The 23,865-nt window shown below is 39.4% G+C and overlaps 1 protein-coding gene and 2 non-coding genes across 3 annotated transcripts in view; 2 read left to right on the plus strand and 1 right to left on the minus strand.

The window, feature by feature from the left end:
* Nucleotides 1–23,865, plus strand: part of LOC124605857 (rho guanine nucleotide exchange factor 26-like) — a 188,642-nt gene that overhangs the window by 88,699 nt on the left and 76,078 nt on the right. Inside the window, 5 exon segments of the mRNA XM_047137792.1 lie at nucleotides 959–1,126; nucleotides 11,881–12,041; nucleotides 13,491–13,659; nucleotides 18,359–18,674; nucleotides 22,368–22,546. Of these exon segments, the coding sequence (XP_046993748.1) occupies nucleotides 959–1,126; nucleotides 11,881–12,041; nucleotides 13,491–13,659; nucleotides 18,359–18,674; nucleotides 22,368–22,546 (993 nt within the window).
* On the minus strand, nucleotides 16,118–16,192 carry Trnas-uga. Its single transcript has one exon. It is a non-coding gene; the product is annotated as a tRNA-Ser (tRNA).
* Nucleotides 16,563–16,637, plus strand: Trnal-caa. Its single transcript has one exon. It is a non-coding gene; the product is annotated as a tRNA-Leu (tRNA).

The following is a 23,865-nucleotide window of genomic DNA, read 5'->3' on the forward strand; positions in this document are numbered from 1 at the left end:
CAAGTGAAGTTATTCATTAACAAAGAATAAGCTAATCATAGGAATTTAATCTGGACACTAGATCAACAATATTCTGTTGCTATACTGATTAATATTGTTTGTGATTACTCCATCTAAATGCAACATGTAGCAGTAAATTAGAAGTAGAGCTGCTAAATCGAAAATGGCTGGCGTTTCCTCAGTTCTTTTAAGTAGCTGCAGTATATCTTCTGTTGGTGACTTAATACTTCCCTCATTACATGGGCAGTTTTCAGAGAAAGTAGTCACATAACATCTGTAACAACAGACCCCTATTTACTATACAATTCTATTTACCAGGCAGCCCAACAGTGAATACTGGTACTTGCCAGATAGCTAACAGCAATTTTCCATCCTTATGCCTAGATAAAAAATATGTAGGAGTGGATGATGAGGTATTTTTAAAACTTTCCTTACATCATGTTGGATAGAACCTTTTTGAATGTGTGTCCATAACACCACTCTGAACCCTATCCAAGGAGGCAATGTACACATTTGCAAAGCACTAGTGGTCATGGTTTACTTGTACATTGCACTATTACCTGTATGTTAACACTGAGCTACGAGGGGCCCCTACTCAGTGCTGTTTACCCAAATGTATGATATACTGATGCAACTGAAACAGTATTAATATCTTATTTCTGTTGTCGATACCACTGCAAATCGATGCAGATTTTGCAATGTGTCTTGTACTTTGAAGTAAAAGTGAGAAAGGTGCAATGGAGATGCAGGAATGCAATTTTTCAATACACTGTCGTTTGCTGCAAGGCACGAAACATAGAGGAATACAGGTATCTTCATATAACCACCCTATTGTAGTTCATGCAGCACACGTGAGGTATCACAGTTTTATTAGTGAAGCAGCGTTGGCGGTGATTTGATTTGGAGACAGTTGACCAGAAGTGGTACAGCACATGTTATAAGCGGTTGTTGCTTGCAGTCTGCATCTCGTCCCCTTCACTCATTTACCTGGGAGGCGCGAGCTGCCTCCCTGCTGGGAACCGGGAACCCCCTGCCCGGGGTCCCGCGCCAGTGAATGCCCGCCTCGTGCTGTGGGTCGGTGGCACGAGGGAGTGTCAGGAAGTGGTGGCGTTTCTTGACAGGGAAGGTCAGTAGCACTCCAGAGCCAGCCGTACTGGACGCACAGGTGCAAAGAAGCTTCGCGCATGTTTGCTGCTTTGTGGTTGATTAATACTTTCAGCTACTGAACTGAACATAACTTGCAATGTGGTAAGTGAAAATATTATGCAATGATACCTGCTCGATTACTGCTGATATGAGTAGGGATATCTGATACCTGCTGATGGACAGGTAGCTTGACATTTACACAATGGTAACTAAAAATATAACTTATTATTTTTAGAGGCACACGCTTGAGCTAAAGTAGATTCTGTTTACCAAAATGCAGTGCCTGTGTGTGAGATGGGTTTTCATTAGGCTAGTGCAAATGAGGAGAACTAAAACAATGAAAGTCATGCATAACACTTTAATTGCTGCTGCTAGGAGTTGGTGTGAAGCTAGGAAATGCAATGATGAAAATGGGGAAAAGGATGATGAAGAAGAAAAAAGTCATGGTAAACTTTAATTGCTGGGATTACTAGCTGTTTCTTTGCTTAAAGTAATCTCCTATGCTGCTGCAAGAAGGAATGCTAATTTTTGTACTGCGAGAGCGCAATATTCAGAACCATATTATTTCTGAAATGGGTAAAAAATTCAGTTAGTTCTACAAGGTTGAGTAAACTTCAAGTAAGTTTATTACTGTTGTATGAAAAGAGGTTCTTATCCAATCCCTTGGTAAAGCAAAGTAAGTTGACAATAGAGTTGGAGCAGTGGCACTGTTAATCTGATATTAAATATAAAATAAAAAGAACAGAATTGTTAAGTTGCTCGACACATACATCATACAGAATTTTCAGTAAAACTAACATTTTGTTCATGTGATGTGTACCTCAGTTCATACAAGAGTGATGCACTTTCTGTTAAATATTGTAGCTACATACATGACCTTTTGATTAATGATCTACTGTTTATTTTGCACCTTGTAGAAGATGCTTGAAAATGATCAATTTTTATTTCTGCTGCACTACCACTGCAGTGATTTGTGCTGGCTTAGGAGTTGTACAGAAAGAAGACGTATGTAAGACTTGTGAAGAAAGGTTTGGAAAACTTCGGATGACAAAAGTGCATTGCTGTCAGCTTGTTTATCACTATGTTGTTGTTGTTGTAGCCTTCAGTCGAAAGACTATTTTTGTAAAGTTTTCCATGCTAGTCTGTCTTGTGCGAGTATATTTATCTATTCATAACTGCTGAAACATATGTCCATTTGAACCTGCTGAAGCTTTAGTCTCTCTCTTCAATATTTTTTTACCTCCCCCCCCCCCCTCCTACCCACTGTGTTTACTGAATTAACTATTTCTTGATATTTGAGGGTGTGTTCTACTACCCTACACCTTCTTTTCATAAAGTTCTCCCCATTTTGATTCAATACTTATTCATTAGTTACCCAGTCTACTCATCTAACCTTCAGCATTCTTCTGTAGCAGCATATTTCCAACACTTCTGTTGTGTTCATGCGTTAACTAGTTATTGTCCATGGTTCACTTCAATACAAAGCCACACTTCAGAAAAATACCTTCAGAAGAGACTTCCAACACTTAAATTTATATTCAGTGTTAATGTATTTCACTTTTTCAGAAACGCTTATTATGCTATTGAAATACAGCATTTTATATCCTCTTTGCTTCTGCCATCATCAGTCATTTTGCTGTCCAACTAGCAAAATTCATCTACTTCTTTCCTGCCTGATTCGCACATCACCACCTCATTTAATTTCACTATCTCAGTTACCATTAGCTGTGATCCCTTTGGATAGGCTAATTAAGGCCTATATGCTAATTTCAATTCCTTATTCATTGTTCTTTTTTCCCATCTGCTTATCTCTTCACAGTGTTTTGTTTGTTCACAATGTTTTTTTCTTCCTGTCTTCTGCCAGCTTCAGATAAGCTTTTTTCACTCTCCCACCATGTAATCCTTTCATATTCAATATTTTTTCCTTGACCATTTCTGCCAGTTGTTTCTTCAGCTTTTCTATTACTTTTTCTAAATACTACTTTATTTTGTGTATCCACTTGTTGATGACTTCTTATACCACAAATATTTGAAGACCTTTTTGGTTAATCTACTGTCTTGCATTAGATATAAACGACACTCATTTTCTCATTACTTCTGAATTATTTCTATGTTTCAATAAATTTCATCACTACTACTAATTTTCAACCTTCCATAGCTTTTTGTGAGCCTAATATTTTCTTAATGATTCATATTTCAGGTATTTACTATTTATCTAAATTATAGTTTGGTGCTAGACATTCACTTGCATATAGACATTCTGTCTTTACTTCTGTATTTTAATGCCTTATTTTTGCATTTTTTGACTTGCATCATTTGTTGTTAGTTCTTCAATTATACCATAGGCCCTTTCCATTTTGTGTGTCTTTTCCTCTACAGCTGCTACTTCCAAACCATTTATTGAATTATCTTCCAAAGGTATTACAATTGTAAAGCTTTTCTATTTGACTAATATCCGTTTTCAGAAAAGTGTTCAAAATTTAGCTTCTTCTGCAGAAATTAATGAGCCGGTACTACTGGCTACTTCTCCTAAAAGTTTAATGTGCATTACAGCCTATGTCACATTTTCAGAAAGTATAACAGTCATCTGCAAATGCAAGACAGTTTATTCCAATAAGTTATTTTTGTTTCCTCTTGCCAATCATATTGGCGAAATCTTATATTTGTTCAGTTTTTCGTTTTAAATTTTCAGTGTTTTTGTAGAACACAATTAAAAAGAAATAGGGAGAGGCCATCATCTTGCTGTACACCTGTGTTTATTTTGAAGCCTTTAGATATTTCTCCCACAAATTTCACTTGAGATACTGTGTCTGTAAGTGTTTCATGAATTAGATTTCCTAATTTAGAATTTACACCAAATTCTCTGACTATTCTGTCTATAGGTAGTATGTCAACAGAATCAAAGGCCTTTTGAAACCAACAAATATTACTACAGTAATTCAGTAATCTGTGGCAAATGATAGACTTCAAATTAAGTATTTGTTCAGAAAATGACCTGCCCTCCCTAAACCCGCCTTGATGTTCACCTAAATGATTTTCCAGTGTTGTTTCTATTCTGTTTAGTAAAATATATTATATTTCGTCCTTTTTTAGACAGATTGGGGGGGGGGGGGGGGGGGTGAAACATGGTGCCAGCACATAACCTGCTCCTCTCCGATAGCACCTATGTAATTGCTGAGTTTAATGTCCTCATCTGATGGATGGATACCCACAAACAGTGTTACATCCCCTCACTCCATGAGAAATTGTGGAAATATTTGTAATTTAAATCAGGACATTGGTGCAAAGACTGGTGATCAGAAACGTAATGCTGCTACATTCTCTCCCCTTGGTTGCCAAATGATGGCAGTGGATATTTCGTCCACCACCAGAATTCAAACTGGCTTACGCCAGAATTGCTTGTGACAGCACAGGCATTGTTGGTATCCTTTCCTATAAATTCAGGTACAGGCCATTCATACACATTCACCACAGAGAAATATGAACAGTTTACAAACTTCACTTTTCAGAAATGCTAGTATTCTTTCTTCAAAGTCCTATGATCATCCCTTTTTGCAACTTGTACAAATTGTTTAACTTTCCATTTTAACAGAGAGCAAAGTATGTGTAGGCAGCTTGCGAATTTTGTGACATATTTACATTATCATGTAATTTTCCACACTAATAATTTTCTTTGTCTTCACTATTCAATTATTGCTTGAATTATACCATTTCACTCAATTTCACACTTCTCAGTAAAGATTTTTATAAAAGACTTTCCTGGTGAATTGCAGTATTGGTTTCTTCTTGGGAAATTAGTAGAGTGATATCTTCATTTGGGAGCAACATTTCAACAAGTTTTTTTTATTTGTATTTGCTGCTGAAGTCTATCAGTCTATCCCTTCCTCTAGTCAAGTTGTGCCACAAATTTCTTTTCTCCCAAATCTTGTTCAGTAGCTCTTCATGAGGTGTCTAGTTTACCCTCAGAACTCTTCTGTAACACAACTTTTCAGAAACTTCTGTTCTCCTCTCACCTGTACTGTTCCTGTTTATTGTCTGCACTTCAGTTCCATGAAGGACTGACATCTAGGCAAATACTTTCTCAAAAAGAATTCCTAATACTTAAATTTTATTAGATGTTAAAATATTTTTGTTTTTCAGAAACACTTTTCTCATTATTGCCGGTCTGCATTTTATGTCCTCCTCTGTCCATTGTCAGTTACTGTGCTACCCAAATGCCAAAATTATTTCATAAACAAATTTTCAGAGAACACCTGATTAATTCCACTATACTCTATTAGTCTTTTTTACTTTCAGTGATGTTGATCTTGTAATATGTTTTTCAAGACGTTTTCCATTCCATTCAGCTGCTCTTCTGTGTACAGATTGAATAACATGGGGGCTGGGGTTGCAGCCCTGTGTCCTTGCAATCTGAACTATCTACAAGTTGTAGATAAAATTTCACTCCATTTCATTTTCTTGTACATCTAATTAATTCACTATTATAATTATAAACAATGAAATGTTGAAATTAAAAGAATTTCATAGTTACTGCAGGATAGGTGAAATTAAGAACGTTTGTAAACCAATAAACTCATTATTTTGAATGAGTATAGATCAATGTTGCAGTAAAAGTTTATTAGCTGGATTGAAAGTTGTTAGAACACGTGGTACTAAGATAATTAAAGACTAAATTTCTTCTGCAAAATGGAAAATTCTTTAGTGAAACTAACTACACCATAGGAATAGGCAAAACATACTTTACTGTCTGAATAATAAGATTGTGGGAAAGATTGTCTCTGAAGTAATTTTCATATTTACCAGGTCTGAAATTGAATTGGAATAAAGTGGACCAAGTGTTTGCTCTGAGAGATAGAAAAACAAATGAAGGTATTCCACTTTGCTATGTTTTAACCATTGTATGTTATACAATGTAGATACCTCTTTTAGGGGGACATAATTTGACTCAACAGGCTAGTGACTATGTTAATGTCCAAAGTACTTCTTAATTGATGCTAGCAGTTAAGTTTTCTGTGACTTTAGTTAGGGACATATAGTCACAAAGTCTGCCGATTGATGTCGTTTATGGTGTGTTCTAAGTATAATTATAAAAGTAGAAATACTTGTAATGCTAAACCCTGTGATAATAAATAAAGTACATCAAAATCATAATGTACATAAATAATGTAATTTGGAATAGTTGAGAACATTTGTAAATACTTTATACTGACTTTATGGATTACATTTGTTTCTTGGTAGATTTCATATCTCTTAATTCAGATTTCATTTCTTATGATATAACATGGATAGATAAAAAATCTACTCACCAAGTGGCAGCAGGAGAAAACATACGATATGGAAATCTCCAAGCTTTCGGAGCTAGTGGCTCCTCCTTCTGGCGGAACAGTCGACAGGAAAGGAAGAGGGATGAAGGGAAAGGACTGACGAGGTTTAGGGAATGTGGAGAGTTATGGAAAAGTTGCCCAGAACCCTGGTTCACTGGACAGGATGAGAATGAAAGGCTGATTGTTGGTGCTTGCACCAGATGAGATTTGAAAACCTGAGAATTTAAATGTGGAAAATTGGGTAATAAGGAATACATAATTTACTTTTAAAAAAATTATGTAAGAGGCAGTAAGAGCAGAAAGCTAAGTGTGTTATGTGTGGTACACAGGTGAGAGGGGCAGGAAAAAACTGACAGGTCAGAAAATAAAATGTATAGTAAGGAGTGAAGAAGAGGAATACTTACTGAAAAGAAATGCTGGAACCACAGAAAGTAATGTAAATTTAGGCCATGAGGGTGGCGAGAATTCAGTACTCATTGTGATGCCATTTTCTGCCTGCTGAGTTGGAGAAACTGGTGACAGGCGAGAGAACCTAGTTGTCATGTGTAGTGAAACAGGCACAGAGGTCACGAGTGTCATGTTGTGGATCGTGCTCTGCAACAGGACATTGTGTATTACTGGGATACACAATCTGTCTGGGCCTACTCATCCTAACTGAAAACTTGGTAGTTGTCACACCAATGCAGAAGACCAAATAGTATGTACTTAATGGCTGGTACATAACAGGTTGTTTCTCATGTGGCTGTCCCTTTGATAATACATGTTTTGCCAGTTACAGAGCTGGTATAGGTGGTAGGACAGTGTGTCGGTCAAGTCTCCAACAGTTATGGTCACAGGGCTTGTATTCATAGGCTAGGGAAATGGGAGCAGAGGGAGCGTAGGATCTGACAAGTGTATTGTGGAGATAGTTGTAGGGGAAGGGTGCTGGTGATGAGAAACTATTCTAGGTGTGGCGAGCAAAATCGGGCAGAATGGACTTCATTTCAGAACACAATTTTAGGAAGTTGTGGCCTTGTCAAAGTAGTTGGTTAATACATTCCAGACCTGGAAATCACTGTGTGAAAAGAGGTGTACTTCTGTGTTGTTTTTGGAGGAATCGACATTGGCTGTAACAGACTGGAGTGTCGGCTTTTGAACTAGGCTGGTGAGATAGTTACATACAGTGAAGGCTGAGGTGAGAATGGTGGTGTAATGCTGTTAAGAGTCTGCATCTGAACAAATACGTTTGCCCGGAATGCAAAGGCTGTGTGGGATGGTACATTTGATGTAAAAAGGGTGGCAACTGTCAAAATGTAAGTACTGTTGTTTGTTTGTAGGTCTAATGTGAACAGACGCGTGTAGCTGATGCTCATTGAGGATGAGATCAACATCAAAAAATGAGGCAAGAGATTTGGAATAGGACATATGAAATTTAATTGGGAGAAAGTATTTTGTAAAAATATTTCTATAGCCAAGATCACATAAATACTTGTTTTCGACAACTGAGTTAGACAGACGTTACTGTAAACTACTGGTCTTCAAGAATTATTGAGAGTTGTAACCTCATGCCAAGTTGTCATGTTAGTGGATCAAAAGTAGCTCATTATCCAAAGTTTTGTCAGAAATAAAACGTTTACAATCAAAAAGCACGTTATGCTCATGGCCTTGTCCATATAAGTAGCACTCACAGGTGATTTTGAAGTCTTAAAAAACACAGTATACAGTAAAGATATCAATATAATAGAAGGAAACATTCCACGTGGGAAAAATTATATATAAAAACAAAGATGAGGTGACTCAACGAACGAAAGCGCTGGCAGGTCGATAGGCACACAAACAAACACAAACATACACACAAAATTCAAGCTTTCGCAACAAACTGTTGCCTCATCAGGAAAGAGGGAAGGAGAGGGGAAGACGAAAGGAAGTGGGTTTTAAGGGAGAGGGTAAGGAGTCATTCCAATCCCGGGAGCGGAAGGACTTACCTTTGGGGAAAAAAAGGACAGGTATACACTCGCACACACGCACATATCCATCCACACATACAGACACAAGCAGACATATGTCTGCTTGTGTCTGTATGTGCGTGTGTGCGAGTGTATACCTGTCCTTGTCTGCTTGTGTCTGTATGTGTGGATGGATATGTGCGTGTGTGCGAGTGTATACCTGTCCTTTTTTCCCCCCAAAGGTAAGTCCTTCCGCTCCCGGGATTGGAATGACTCCTTACCCTCTCCCTTAAAACCCACTTCCTTTCGTCTTCCCCTCTCCTTCCCTCTTTCCTGATGAGGCAACAGTTTGTTGCAAAAGCTTGAATTTTGTGTGTATGTTTGTGTTTGTTTGTGTGTCTATCGACCTGCCAGCACTTTCGTTCGGTAAGTCACCTCATCTTTGTTTATATATAACAGTATACAGTAAAATGTACAATAGCTTGACACATTCTATTAATTGAAAAATCACCTTTAGATGTTACAAATCACAATGAACATGTTTTGCAACAATAATTCTTGAAGATTACAGCAAAGCCTGCTGAAACCGGTTGTCAAAAATAAAGTAGTTATGCAATCTTGGCCATAGGAAGTTTTTTACAGAGTAAAACAGATTGGTCTTTCTCAGTTCTCAGCATAGAAATTTTAAGCAAGAATGTATTTAGATTCCAAAAAATTCAACAGGACAGCCCCGCCATGAGTGCATTACGAAGATATCGTCACTGTATCTAAACCAATCCAGTGGCTGAAGGCTTGTAGGCCCCAGGAAAGTCCCATCCAAGCAACCCATGAAAATATTGGCATAGGAAGGAGCAATCCTGGTTTGTATGTCTGCCTCTCTGAGGTAAAATAGTTGTTCGTAAGTATATAGTTGGTTAAAGTGAGTAGGAAGGATGTTGTAGATTTGGAACAATGTGGGTGGAGGTTGAGGTAATGTACCAGCTGTTACTTAAACACAGTTCAGCTTTCTACATTAGTATGATTACCACCAAGTTATTGGTTAAGATGAATGGGCATAGACAGATGATGTATATTGGTAATATACACTATCCTGGTGCAGAGCACATGCCACAATATGACAGTTGTGACCTTAGTACCTGTTTAACCACACATGCAATCTGGATTCTCTCTCCTGATTTCAGTTGCTAGGACTGTACAGGTGGAGACAGGCATTACAAATTGTGCTTGGCTTTCGCCGCCCATCTAGCCTGTCTGTGGTCTCAGCATTTATTTTCAGTAATTATTCCTGTCATTCACTCCCTTTTATTTATACAGGTTGTACATAAAGTCAGAGAAGATGTTCAATTATTTATCACACAATAACTAAACATTGTGCAGATGTCATGCATATTGCATATTGAAGAGAAACTCTGATTTTCTTTTTACAAAGATTTGATATGCAAACCATGAGTGACCTGGCGGATGTCAATATGGTACCAATAATTAAATTCTTGCTATACCCATCCCAGCATGGCATCGTCAACTGTAGCAGTTGCTTCCTGTATTCTCTCCCGGAGCTCTGCTGCATCACGTGGTAGACGTGGTACATATACCAGATGTTTAATGTGTCCCCACAAAAAAGAGTCACATGGAGTGAAATCTGGTGATTGGGGAGGCCATTTCATGAAACAGCTTACTCTGCACCTGAACTCGCCGTGTTTGCGACTAGCACTGACTGTCGGTAAATTACCAAACTATGCTGTGGCGGTATATAGGAAAAAAAAAACTTTCAGGGTTTCTCTTCAAAGTGACGTACGTATGTATGGTAGCTGTACAATGTCTGGTTCTTGTGCAATAAATAACTGAAAGTGTTTCTGAACTTTATGTACACCCTGTATATGTCTTTCGTTTTCCGACCTGTCTGTTCCTCCCCCACCCCTTCCTCCTCCTGTGTACTATGTATAATGCACTTAGCTTGCCACAGTTTTGACTCTTGTACTTTTTTTTTTATCTGGTCCAGTAAGTCTCCCCCGACTCAGGGTTCTAGGTGACTTTTCTGGAACTCTACCCATTCCCCTAAACCTTGCCAATCCTTCTTTACCTCTCTTCCTTTCCATTCAACCGTTCTGTCAGGAAGAACAGCCACTGGCTCCGAAAGCTTGACTCTTTCCATATCTTTTTTTGTGTGTCTTCTCCTGCCACTGCTTGGCGAATAGAATTTTTTATCTACCCATATTATATTTTCAAACATTGATTAGCTTCTTTGATAGATTTCATTCCTTGTTATTATTGTGTAGTGGACTACTTCCTTCAACAAAATTAGTCTTATCTTCATCTTGTTCTTCTTCTTTTTCTTCTTCTTCCACTTGTCAACATGTCCCCACATAACACTCGGTGGAAAACTTCTTTCTCTTCTGAACCTCAAATACTCTAAACCCTGTGACCACATCCGTATCATATCCAAGAGTAATGAGAAGCCTGCAAATTTGTTTACAATCTGCTTTAAGTTACGATGGACGCTGTGGTAGTTTCACGTAAAGTTTGATAATCTGCTCCTTGGTCTCTTCGGAATGGGTGATTAAAGTTCCACATATTTGTGTGATTGTTTGGGCTGTCAGCGAAATACCAATCTGAGAAAAATTTGAGCCCCGCTTGTGAGCGTCCAGGTAATAAATTATGTGGGACACCCTTCTCCAAGTAATTTTCACTGAGTGAGAGTGAGTTTTGTTGGATCCAATAGTCTGTTATTAACAGTGGAACAAAACAAGAACTATAACTGGAAATATCAGTCATGAAATTATGGATAGAAATTCTTGGTTTAATTTTCACAGACCTAACAGGGGGGAGTAGTTGTGAACTGTTGCAGTTTAGAATTTTGTGCATGTGTGTAAAGTGTTGAAAAATCAGCTTTTGTAATAGATGTCTGGAACAGAATTGTAAACTTTGGCTTGCTATGAGTCATGTGTCAGGCCATTTTGTTTGTTTTTAGTGAAATAGAAGTTGCGTATCAAAGTGAAATAATCCCATTTCCAAAATTTTGAGCATGTAAAATGTACCCAGAGATTTCGAAAACCTTTTGTAAATAGTGAAATTGAAAGTCTCATCTGAAACCTGTGTGAATTTTAATGGGATAATCTGCAATAGATAACATAGTCTTTTATGTGCAGCATGTGTCTTTGTATGCAGTATTTCTAGTGCGTCTTCCTGCAGCTAATAATTTTGACTGGGTGCTCTGTTGCACACTAATACATGCCTTTTTGTGTATTTACATGCTTTTGTATTCAGCTTTTGTTTAACTTATGTAATGCCAACTTTCCAAAAAGTTTGGTGCTTCAGGTGTTTAACAATGGGTACAGTGAGTCTCGAGAGTTAAAGAGTAGTTATTGAAACAGACTATCAGTAAGGGGCGTTGTGGTAACAGGTGTTCGTTGTAACAGTGTGTTCTGGAGAGACAATCATTATTTTATTCATAAATCTAAATTGTATGACTGATTTGAATGTTGTAGGTGAAGAAAACTCGTCGGGCTCCGACACGGATCATCATTACGAGTTGCTGGATGACATTGTGGCCAAAAATAATCTCAATAATAATGAGATTCCATTTGATGATTTTGATTCATTTGATTCAGATGAATCTGATGATACCTACATCAGGTCATTGGAAAAGGCAAGTTATTTGGGAAAATATGTTATATCCATAACTTTTTGTGTGTTTTAGTGACATTAAATTTTCACTGTGTTTTTTTTTTTTTGGTGTTTGAAAATCACATGTTTCAAATTTTTTCTGGGCGCTTTATATATAAAGAATTTTGATGAGATGTAAAACTTTAGGTAGTGGTTGTCCATGACTATATTATTATTATTGTTGTTGTTGTTATTGTTATCACCATTATTTCATTTAACGGCACACTGGAACAAGGAGAGCAATTGTCAAACTGTTTGAAGTTGCTTGTCAAGTAAAAGTTAGTTTGTTTCAAGTGAACTATAGAATAAAAAAATTCTTTGTTGAGATTGTATCTCTTATGTGTTTAAAATTGTGCATAAAATATTCTTTGTAGTCATTCCACATCTTGCTAGAGTAAAAAATTAAGCTTTCAGCAATTGTCTCCATCTTCCACATCAATAACAACTGAGTGTTTTCATACAGGCAGAGTTCATATCGATGTTTACAATGTTAGTTTCACTTGCTGGGAGATTAAAAACTCAGCAATTTATTTGCAGATTAAATGTTGAAAGCCTGCTTCCACATACCACTGAGATTATATTCACTGGCCAAATTTAAATTACTGATTTTCTGATCAGTACAATTTATTTTATAGCGGAGACTCGGTGCATTGATGCAAAGGACAACAATTATTTTTCAACATTATTTTATGTTTAGTCACAACACTGTGCTTGGAAAACACTGAATTTTCTAAATTATTGTTTTTAATGCCCCCTTAGTGTTGTGCACTACATTGAGAAACTGTGGGTTCCCTGAACTGTACCTGTACAGTTGCTTCCTCACTGGTGTGATATTGTAAATTCCAGAGATTCTGAGGCAAATTCTTTCCTTAACAGGGCATTTCTCTTACATTCCTTGACAGTCAGAAAGCAGCACTTATGCATCATCTACCCAGAACACTACTTATGTGCTAGGTATATCACCACAAATGAAGGCATGCAATAAGCAGATTGTCTTATGATTGTTAAACATCTTCACATTTTCGTTTCTTAGAGAGTGCTAGCACTCTGTCCCCATAGCCATTCTTTCAGAAAACATTTTTCAGTTGTTTTGCCAAGTGTTCCTTGTCAAGAACAGTTGTTAGCCCTTTGTACCTCTTCTGGCATGGTTGGTCAAAGCTCTGTGTGCTGAGATATATGTCAGAATGCATTGGCTTGCAAAAATTTGCCGAGTTGTTTACTTTGCAGCAGGCACCACTGTCATCACATTCATCGAAACAATCTGTGACAGTATAACGACAGTTTCTTCTGTGGAAGACGACGAATGTTGGTGTTGAAACTGTGTGTGTGTGTGTGTGTGTGTGTGTGTGTGTGTGTGAGAGAGAGAGAGAGAGAGAGAGAGAGAGAGAGAGAGAACCATTTGCACGTAACTAAGAATTCTGTGTTAATGCAGATTGAGACAAATGGTATCCACCGCCGATTACCAGCTCCTCCTCCGCAGCAAAATGTCTATGGCATCACAAAAATAGCTGAGGCTGCTGGAAAGAAAATGCTTAAACTTCGGAAGAGCTTTGGAAGGATGAAATCAGCAAAGAGGAGTACTGCTCAGCTTTCACCCAGTGGTGAGTGAGAAGAAATTTCTAAGATAAAAATATTCTCATATTTTATTTTAGAATATCGTAGAAATTAATCCTTGAAGTGAAGTGTTTTCTGTAAGCAGTACTCTCTAAACAGGTACTTGTATATTTGAGAAACCTAAATTCTGATCTAAATTAATTGACATTTAGGACACACAAGAAAACTGTCATTGCTATTGGCAACTTTAAAGGAAACTGAAGTTTGCAGGCCATACTTTATTCAGCTGAAAATAATAATCCTGCTGAGCCTTTACGCATATGAATGCATCCCGTTTGCAAATGAGAATGTCTTAAACAGATCAAGGGACCTACAAGAAAATAAACATGTCCATAACTGCAAACTAGAAACATCGGTAATGTCCACATGTCTCAATCTGGAACAGTTTGATGTCAGAAAAATGTTTCACAGGTCACAGTTAAATTATTCAGTAGGCAACCTATTGATGTAAAACAGCAGCAACATAAGAATTCTTTTAAACACATCCTTAAGTCATTTCTGATGGAGCAATGCTTTTGCTCAGTAAAATAATTTGTGTATTATGAAATGCAGTTTTAGTAAGTTGGATTTGTAGTTATGTATAATTTTTACTATTTAAATTGTATTGTTTGTTATTCACAATTTATGATAGCAATCTGTAAACTGAAATGTGTGTATAATATAAACCTTCACATTTTTATTGACTTCTCATCTTTGGTGTGTGATTAACAGGTCCTGAGCTTTTTGTTCTAAATAACCAGGCATCATTTGCTTCAAACTTTTTGTTTTATTTTCTTTTGGCACAAGACGCACTTAACTAAAACTTCTCCCGAACAGGCCATGAAGGCCCAACGGTACTGACTGGCCCCCGTGTCATCCTCAGTTCATAGGTGACAAGACACACTTAGTCCACAGAAAAAAAAAGAGTCAGATACGCTGTGACGGGTGGACTCCCCTACCTGCTTACACCACCTGGAAAGTAAAGTGAAGCACCCAGGAAGGGAGGAGGAAACAAAATGAAACTTGGAGTGTCAAGAGTGAGTGTGTGCATGACGTGGTTTGTTATGACAGCATCAAGTCAAATTTACCAAGAAGTTGGTAGTATGAGTCAACTTACAGTATGCTGTTGTATCAGCTCTTGCTTGGATACCTAACTGATTCTGTTGGGCAGAGTGTTGTAAACACATTGTGTCCTCTCCTGAGGTAAGCTAACCCACAACTGCTGCAGCTCATCTCCGATATCCCAGGTAGTGCCACTAGGATGGAGTTGACATCAGAGCAGGTCCTACATTTTATGGGAGGCGTGTCTGAGGATCTTCCTGGCCAAAGGAGTACCTTGACATTTTGCAGGCACTTCAGAGACGTGCGTAAACTATGTGGATGAGCACTGTCCCATTTAAAACTGTCACTGTAATACAGTCGCACGGGTGGCAAGACATGAGGACGTGGGACATCCATGATGTACTGTCATTCTGTCAGAGTTCCCGTTAATCACCACCGGCAGTGATCTGAAGTCGTAGCTGGTCGCTCCCCACAACGTGATGTCAGGAGCGACACTGCCGAGCCTCTCTGGAACTCCCCCCAGGTGACTGTCCTAATCGCTGGCAGGGGTCGTGCAGAACCACAATTTGTGGCCAAACACTGTGCGACACCGTTTGTCGGCAGTCCACGCTTCCTGCTACAGCACCACTACAGATGCGGCCACTTGTCATGTTTGTGGCAGCCTGTCCGTGGGACATAATTCCCTGGTACGCCTAGTGGTGCTGGACAACACAGAATGTTGTGGGGAGTACCCTACCTGTTTGCAGGTGGCAGGTGCAGATGCGGAGGTTTTATGCGTGCACGGTGCACTGTACTGCTATCCTCCCTCGCAGTTGTCTGACGGTGTCGACCGGAACCTTGACGTCAACTGCACCTGTTGTCACGTTCTTGTGCAATTGAACATCAATCCGCTATGACATCCGAACACCACACAAATATGGATATTGCACAATTTGACCAGTCGGTCAAATGGAGACCCAAAATGAGATCCTTTCAAACTGTCAGTTGCCGATATTGCTGGCTCACAAGAGTATGCGACCTCTTTGTGTGATCAGTCTGTGTCTGATGCTGTTCGAGCCCCTTGTATACTATAGGCGGTGTGGTAACTGTAGTAGCAACATAAACATGAACAGTACTAATGCATTGTAATGGCCACACTACCTGTCACAAGGAATTGCAGCTCTGATCATTTACATACCCACCAATCGTGTGTGTGTGTGTGTGTGTGTGTGTGTGTGTGTGTGTGTGTGTGTGTGTGTGTGTGTGTGTGTCTGAAGTTACATTGATATCTGACCCTGTTTTTTGAGTACATTACTTTTACAGTGGGGCTTAGCAGGAAAAAAAGGAAAATAATATCCAGAATGAGATTTTCACTCTGCAGCGGAGTGTGCGCTGATATGAAACTTCCTGGCAGATTAAAACTGTGTGCCCGACCGAGACTCGAACTCGGGACCTTTGCCTTTCACGGGCAAGTGCTCTACCAACTGAGCTACCGAAGCACGACTCACGCCCGATACTCACAGCTTTACTTCTGCCAGTACCTCGTCTCCTACCTTCCAAACTTTACAGAAGCTCTCCTGCGAACCTTGCAGAACTAGCACTCCTGAAAGAAAGGATATAGCGGAGACATGGCTTAGCCACAGCCTGGGGGATGTTTCCAGAATGAGATTTTCACTCTGCAGCGGAGTGTGTGCTGATATGAAACTTCCTGGCAGATTAAAACTGTGTGCCCGACCGAGACTCGAACTCGGGACCTTTGCCTTTCGCGGGCAAGTAGTGTTCTACCAACTGAGGAGAGCTTCTGTAAAGTTTGGAAGGTAGGAGACGAGGTACTGGCAGAAGTAAAGCTGTGAGTACCGGGCGTGAGTCGTGCTTCGGTAGCTCAGTTGGTAGAGCACTTGCCCACAAAAGGCAAAGGTCCCGAGTTCGAGTCTCGGTCGGGCACACAGTTTTAATCTGCCAGGAAGTTTCGAAAATAATATCTATTTTACTACGTGTGCACTACATGTAAGCGTCAACACGAAAAGCAAAACTAAAATTACTTTCCACACTGATTAAAAGCGTTACTAGATGGTCACCAAGTAATCCCATTTCAGACTGGATGAAATGCAGACTGGATAAAATGCAGGGTGCAAGTGTTACATGGGGTAAAATAGATACTCTTTTTTTTTCTGTTCTTGATCTGATGATGGCCAATGGTGGCTGATAGCAATTAAAGATAAATAACATTTCATTTAATTATGTTGGACCAAATATTAAGTATGCAGTTAGAAAGGAATTTGTTTTCACCACAATGAAATGTAATTTTTTCCAAAAATGAAGAAAAAAAATAGCAATTTTTTATAGTTGTCACAGAAAATGCGAAAAAATGAAACATAAACAAACAAACACTACTCAGCCTAACAGAGATTAAACAAACACACTGGGTGGGTAAAGTCTGTCTTTTGTAGATCATCGGTCAGTGTGTCAGGCTAGTCGGTAAACCCAGATTTGGTTCCCAGTACTGCCAGGGGTTTTTCCTAAGTGGAAGGACTGGAATGAGGTGCACTCAGCCTTGTGGTGCCATTTGAGGAGCTACAAGTGAGAAGTAGTTATTACATGTCCAAGAAAGCTAACAGTGGGTGGGACAGCGGCATTCTGACACCACACCACCCCCACTTTCTGTATCCAGTGATGCCACCAGTAGAGGGCAACATGGCAGTCATCAGTCTGTCTCAGCTGGCCTATCAGTCCTCCCCCCTCCCCCACTCTGCTCCTCCACCCCCACTCTGCTCCTCCACCCCCACACCTGATGTAGTAACCAAAACAATGAAATAATAAAGAATACTTTCCCTGCCATTATTGATAGTATTCCTGTAACAATATTAGAAATAGTTTAACTTATGACATGTTCATGTGAGACAGGCACTTTTCCTGATGATGTGATGTGCTGAAAACCTCATAAGGTGAATACAGTTCATAAAGAGGTGGGGAATGGTACTGTAACCAACTAAAGTCCTATTACAATAACACCTTCCATTTCAAAAATATTTGAGAAGATTAAGCATGAAAAACTTGTTTATTACATAGCATTTAATGTTAAGTGTTCCACAGTCAAAATTAAGAGTTGAAGAACAACAACAACAACAACAACAACAACAACAAAAACAAAAACAGTCATTATGTGAATTTGACAGTAAAGAGGAAAGAACATGAATATTTATTGTCTTTTTAAAAGTATTTGAAGTAGTGGATCATGAAATTCTAATAAAGATTGAAAGTGTATCAGTTGAATCAGATTCCTTGAATGGATTAGAGGGTGATACTAATGAAGATGCAATGAGATGAAATGATATGGCAAAACCAGTCAGAACGAATGTTTCATGACTGTTGAAACTCAGTGTCCTGCCTCTTTCTAGGAATTATCTTAAATATCAGGCTATCTGAGTATATCTCCAAGACATACTCAATAAACTTCCATTGTCAGTTGTATTTTCACATAAGATTTCCTAACTTCATAAACTTAGGTTCTTCCACGAGGTACTTCATTGGTCATTGATGTGTATTTCTTGTGGCAGAGTAAGCTGAGGTCCTCCAACTCTGTTCCCCCCAGGGTTGCTACCAGTTCCATGTCAGATACTGAGTCTGAGGATGTAAAGCATGTTAAGTTTTCCCCTTTCTGCCCAGGCGGCCAGACACCTCTGGCAACCCCTGCATCCACTGTCGCCATTCCTCTGGTTGAACCCTTGCCAGCCGCCACCACTGCCTCACCTCCACAACCACCGGAGCCTCGTCTACAGCGAGAGGCTCCTCAACCGGACTCGGGCAGTCGGGGACCTCCGAGGAGTCACAAGTACTGGTCACTGCGAAAGTTCCGCAGAACTACATCGGTTGTTTCGGCGTCCCAGGCCTCGGTTGCCACTTCAATTGCCAGTTCTCGAAAGACGAGTTCCACTTTTTACCTGGCCACAGGAGGAGAAGCTTCTAAAGACGATGACAGCAGGTGAGTCTTATATCCATATTAACACTGTCAGTCATCCTATAGCTTCTCACTGCACCATAGTATTAACACAAGAAGTGAAATGTGGTATGGTAGGTATGTGTGTACAATGTCATTTCATTGGCATTTAAATTTTTTTATTTGTTGTGTCTTCATGATCATAATAGTGTCTTTCAAGTTAGTCTTTCTATTGCTTTGACTAAAAGCTGTAGAAAAGTTGCGTAGCATTCACTTCACAGCACGCAACAATTACATTTTTGCCTTTTCAATTATGCAGTGAGTGTGGGAAAGATTGTGAGTACGTGAATATAAGGTTATTACTCATAAAGAAATGAATTTCTGCTAATCTTCACTTTATGAATGTTTCCATTTTGAGAACTCATTCTCATTTCAGGTGCTAGTTCAGATTACTTTTTTCTATATGATTGTGTTCGAAATTTATTTGCTGACTGTCAGTTATTAGACATTAGCTGTATAAGGATATATATATAATGTCTATTAGTAGCATGTGAAAATTTGTGTCTATCCGGGACCCAAACTCGGATCTCCCACTTATTGTGAATGGTGAATCGGTGCACACTCGCCAGACCAAGTCGAACCTCCATATGTCATGCTGCCTGCATACGTATGCTATAGTTCAATATATTCATCACCTAATGCTCACCAAGAGTATTAACTGGATTCTCAAGGAAGGGAGAACAGAGCTGTGAGGAATCGAGACTGATGCTGCCTGGGTAGTACTTGTAAACCTAATAATGCTTGTGTCAAAGAATCTGCAGTCAGTAAATAAATTTTTATTTTGTACAGCTGTGGATCATCAATGAGATATGTTCTTTTGGACTTGCAAATGAATATGATCACATAGTTGTTTTAAATAGTGAAAGCTCTGTTGTTTGCTTTATAGTTAAAAAGGAAGCAAAATGTAAAATGCAGCATCCCACTTGGGAATAATAAACAACTATATCATCATATAAAAACATGAATAAGCACAAGCACCTGAAAATTAGAATAAATTCTCTAATTTCATGCTGCATATCCAATAATAATAATAATAAAAACAACATCATAAAAAGATTGGCAGCATTTTATTATGAAAAATAACCCTATAAAAATCACTGTTTCAAAATACATTATTACGATTGTTGAATGAGAAGTATTGCCTGCACCTTCATTCATTGGGTTTTGATGGGAACACAGAAATAATCCTCAGAATGTGATCTTTAATTACCAATATTCGCTTTTCCACATAATCACCAGCCAATTGGATACATTTCTGCCAACGATGAACAAGTTTTCTGAAGCCGTCATGAAAGAAGTCTACACTCTTATTTCCACAACCTCAGTCCTACAGTCTTCATCAGAAGCATAATGATGTCCTGTGATTGAATGGAGAAAGGCATCATCTTCAATCTCATAACACGAGAGGAGTTCCTGAGAAATTTCAAGTTTGTGCGCCTTCATTTGAGGAGTCAGCATCCAGGGTACCCACCGTGCACAGATCTCCCAATAGCCAGCAAAGCAATAATCTGACTCACACATTCTTGTGAAATGCCGATTGTGGTTGGAGTTTCTCTCTGAGTGATACGACGATCATCCTGAATCAATCTTTCAACATTTTGCTTGTGAAACTCGGTGGTTGCTGTCACAGGACGTCCAACTCTTTGTTTGTCATGCAGGTCAGATGTTCCCACCTCAACATCTTTAAACTTACTCACCCAATGACACAAAGTACTCACATCCACACAATCACCATTGTATTGTTTGTATTGTATTGAACTGGAGACGTAGAAATGACTGAGAGGCTTTGTCCCCACTGTAGCCTTCAGTGGTACACAACCCCACAATAGGCTACAGCAGTCCATTCACCCCACCACTGCCCCACACCGAACCCAGTGTTATTGTGAAATTTGGTCCCCAATGGATCCTCCCAGGAATGTCTCACACCAGATGAGTGTAACCCCAATGTTTGCGTCGTAGAGTAATCGTCGTGTACACGTATGTGGAGAAAGTGTTTGCACAGCAATCGCCGAGGTAGTGTAACTGAGGCAAAAGCACAGCAATTGCCAACATAGTGTAACTGAGCTGAAATAAGGGGAACCAGCCTGCATTCGCCAAGGCTGATGGAAAACTGCCTTAAAAACTATCCACAGAGTGGCCAGTATGCTGGTCCTCGACACTAATCTGACTGATGGATTTGTGCCAAGGTCCAGCACGCCTTCCTGCCCGGAAAGCAGTGCGTTAGACAGCACGGCTAACTGAGTGGGGACAATCACCATAAACTGCTTTCATTCTCTGATGAATCTCCTTGGGGGTGACACCTTCTGCTGTCAAGAATTCAATGACTGCGTTCCTTGACTGCACATTGCTTAAATCTCATTGACCGACCGTCTGCACAGGGTTCCATACTTTACACTGTAACAACACAACCATTCAATGCTAAGGCTTCCTGCCAACTGGAGCTGTAGAGAAGAGGCTACGGAACAAGCCAGTACCTGCCGCATACCAATGCTGCCAACTGTTGAAGAGTTACGAAGGTGGAGGCATTACTTATCAGTTAACCCTCGTATATTCAAAAAAAATTATTTTTCACATTATTTTATTGCATGTTATTGTTTTAACTGGAACATTGATGTGGATTGTTTTGACTGTTATATTGTACATGCTGTGGACTGTCCATTGCTGCTGTTACAGTGAGTGACCATTTGGAAAATGTGTTCTATTATCCACTCCCTCGACAGCAACTTGCTCTTTTCAATGGGTGGTGTGGCTTTAAACCCCCCCCCCCCTCCCCCTCCCCCAACTTCCTACTACATTTTCATCATCAGTTTTCTGATTGGTTTGATGTGGCACACTTTGGTGTCCTTTGCTGTGCCAGTCTCTTCATCTGAAAGCAGCAGTTACAACTGACATCCTCAATTATTTGTTCAATATTTTCCAGTCACTGCCCTCCCTGTGATTTTTGCTCTATAAGGCTCAGTCCAGCACTGAGGAAGTTATTACCTAATGTCAGAACACATGACCATACATTCTGTTCTTAATTCCAATTAGCATTTCCACAATATTCCTTGACGGCTCTTGGAGAACCTCCTAATTTCTTACCTTCTCAGTCCACGTAATTTTCAGCACTCTTCTGTAACACCAAACCACGAATTCTCCGGTTCTCTTCTTTACTGAATTTTTCATAGTCCACGATTCACTACCATATGATGCTGTACTCCAAACATACATGCTTAGAAAATTTTTCCTCAACTTACAGCCAATTTTTAATATAATAAGTTTCTTTTAGCAAGAAATGCTCTCTTTGCTTCTGCTTTTCTGCATTTCACGTTATGCTTGACAGTCACTAGCTACTTCTGCTGCTCTCCAGTACCTTCTGCTACTTTTACTCTCATCATATTCTGTGCTCGGTTGACTGTTCATTCTGTTAGACAGGTCCTGTAATTCTCCTTCCCTTTCACAGGTGACAGCAATGTCATCAGCGGTTCTTACTGTTGATGACCGTTCTTTTGTTTCTTGGTTGTTTCTTCTGTGTACTGTGAAGGATTCCTCCAATAAGTTTTGTGTATTATTTTGTGAAATGGATGTTACAGTAGAGGGGAGGAAGATTATAGTTTAACATCCCATGGATGATTCCACTGTGCGAGAGTTAAGACAGAGTAGCAGTGTATTTTGTACTCGGCTTCTCCTCTGTGTCAGCACGGGGAAGGAGTACGACGGGGTGACTGGTGGACCGGACCGCCGTGCCAGCAGCCCCGCAGTCACCTCGCAGCCGCAGCCTGCCGGCTCTGTGCTCAGGCCCAGCGAGCCTCCTCCGCTGCCACCCACCGCTGCTCCTGCACCTGCTCCTGCTCCCGTGGCAGCCTCGCAAGTGCCGAGTAAGTTCCAGCGATTATTTTGTGAGGTATTTACAGATTAGAATTCGAAGTTGTAGGGTAAAGGTTGGTTTGAGAAAATAATAGCAACCAGTTACATGGTAGTTACAGAGATTGTTACTTTGCATAGGGCAGCTGCAGAATTCAAAGTGCAGTGTGAAACACTTCTGTATTAAACATTTATTTTGATACCTTTAAAAACATACAAAGAGACTGTCAATGAAAATTAAATGTGCGACAGTTTCCATTGTTGATGGTGCCTTTGTATCAAGTCTAATGCTAGTATGGCATCTTATATTTTCACTGGGAAGGTAAGTGCTCAAAAACGAATATACAATGAGTTTTTATACTTACCTTCTGTTGTTATCCGTAGAACAACATGGAAGCAATTCAGAGGTGGTCCAGTAGATTTGTTTACCCTTAGGCTCAGTCAACACCCAGTTATTATGGAGATGGTTCAGGAACACAAATAGGCATTTAGTTTCCATCACAGTCGCATTTGCAACTGGTAAACAGATTTGTTGAAACTCCACAGTTGTCTGTTTTAAGACAATACTGAAAGAAGAATTGTATAATAATTCCAATCCCAAAGAAAGCAGGTGTTGACAGATGCGAAAGTTAATGGAAAAACTAGTAGAAGCTGACCTAGGGGAAGATCAGTTTGGATTCCGTAGAAATATTGGAACACGTGAGGCAATACTGACCCTACGACTTCTCTTAGAAGCTAGATTAAGGCAAGGCAAACCTACGTTTCTAGCATTTGTAGACTTAGAGTAAGCTTTTGACAATGTTGACTGGAATACTCTCTTTCAAATTCTGAAGGTGGCAGGGGTAAAATACAGGGAGTGAAAGGCTATTTACAATTTGTACAGAAACCATGTGGCAGTTATAAAAGTCGAGGGGTATGAAATGGAAGCAGTGGTTGGGAAGGGAGTGAGACAGGGTTGTAGCCTCTCCCCGATGTTATTCAATCTGTATATTGAGCAAGCAGTGAAGGAAACAAAAGAAAAATTAGGAGTAGGTATTAAAATCCATGGAAAAGAAATAAAAACTTTGAGGTTCGCCGATGACATTGTAATTCTGTCAGAGACAGCAAAGGACTTGGAAGAACAGTTGAACGGAATGGATAGTGTCTTGAAAGGAGGATATAAGATGAACATCAACAAAAGCAAAACAAGGATAATGGAATGTAGTCGAATTAAGTCGGGTGATGCTGAGGGAATTAGATTAGGAAATGAGACACTTAAAGCAGTAAAGGAGTTTTGCTATTTGGGGAGCAAAATAACTGATGATGATCGAAGTAGAGAGGATATAAAATGTAG

This window comes from Schistocerca americana, chromosome 3, assembly GCF_021461395.2.
Source record: "Schistocerca americana isolate TAMUIC-IGC-003095 chromosome 3, iqSchAmer2.1, whole genome shotgun sequence".
In the NCBI taxonomy this organism is placed as follows: Eukaryota; Metazoa; Arthropoda; class Insecta; order Orthoptera; family Acrididae; genus Schistocerca; species Schistocerca americana.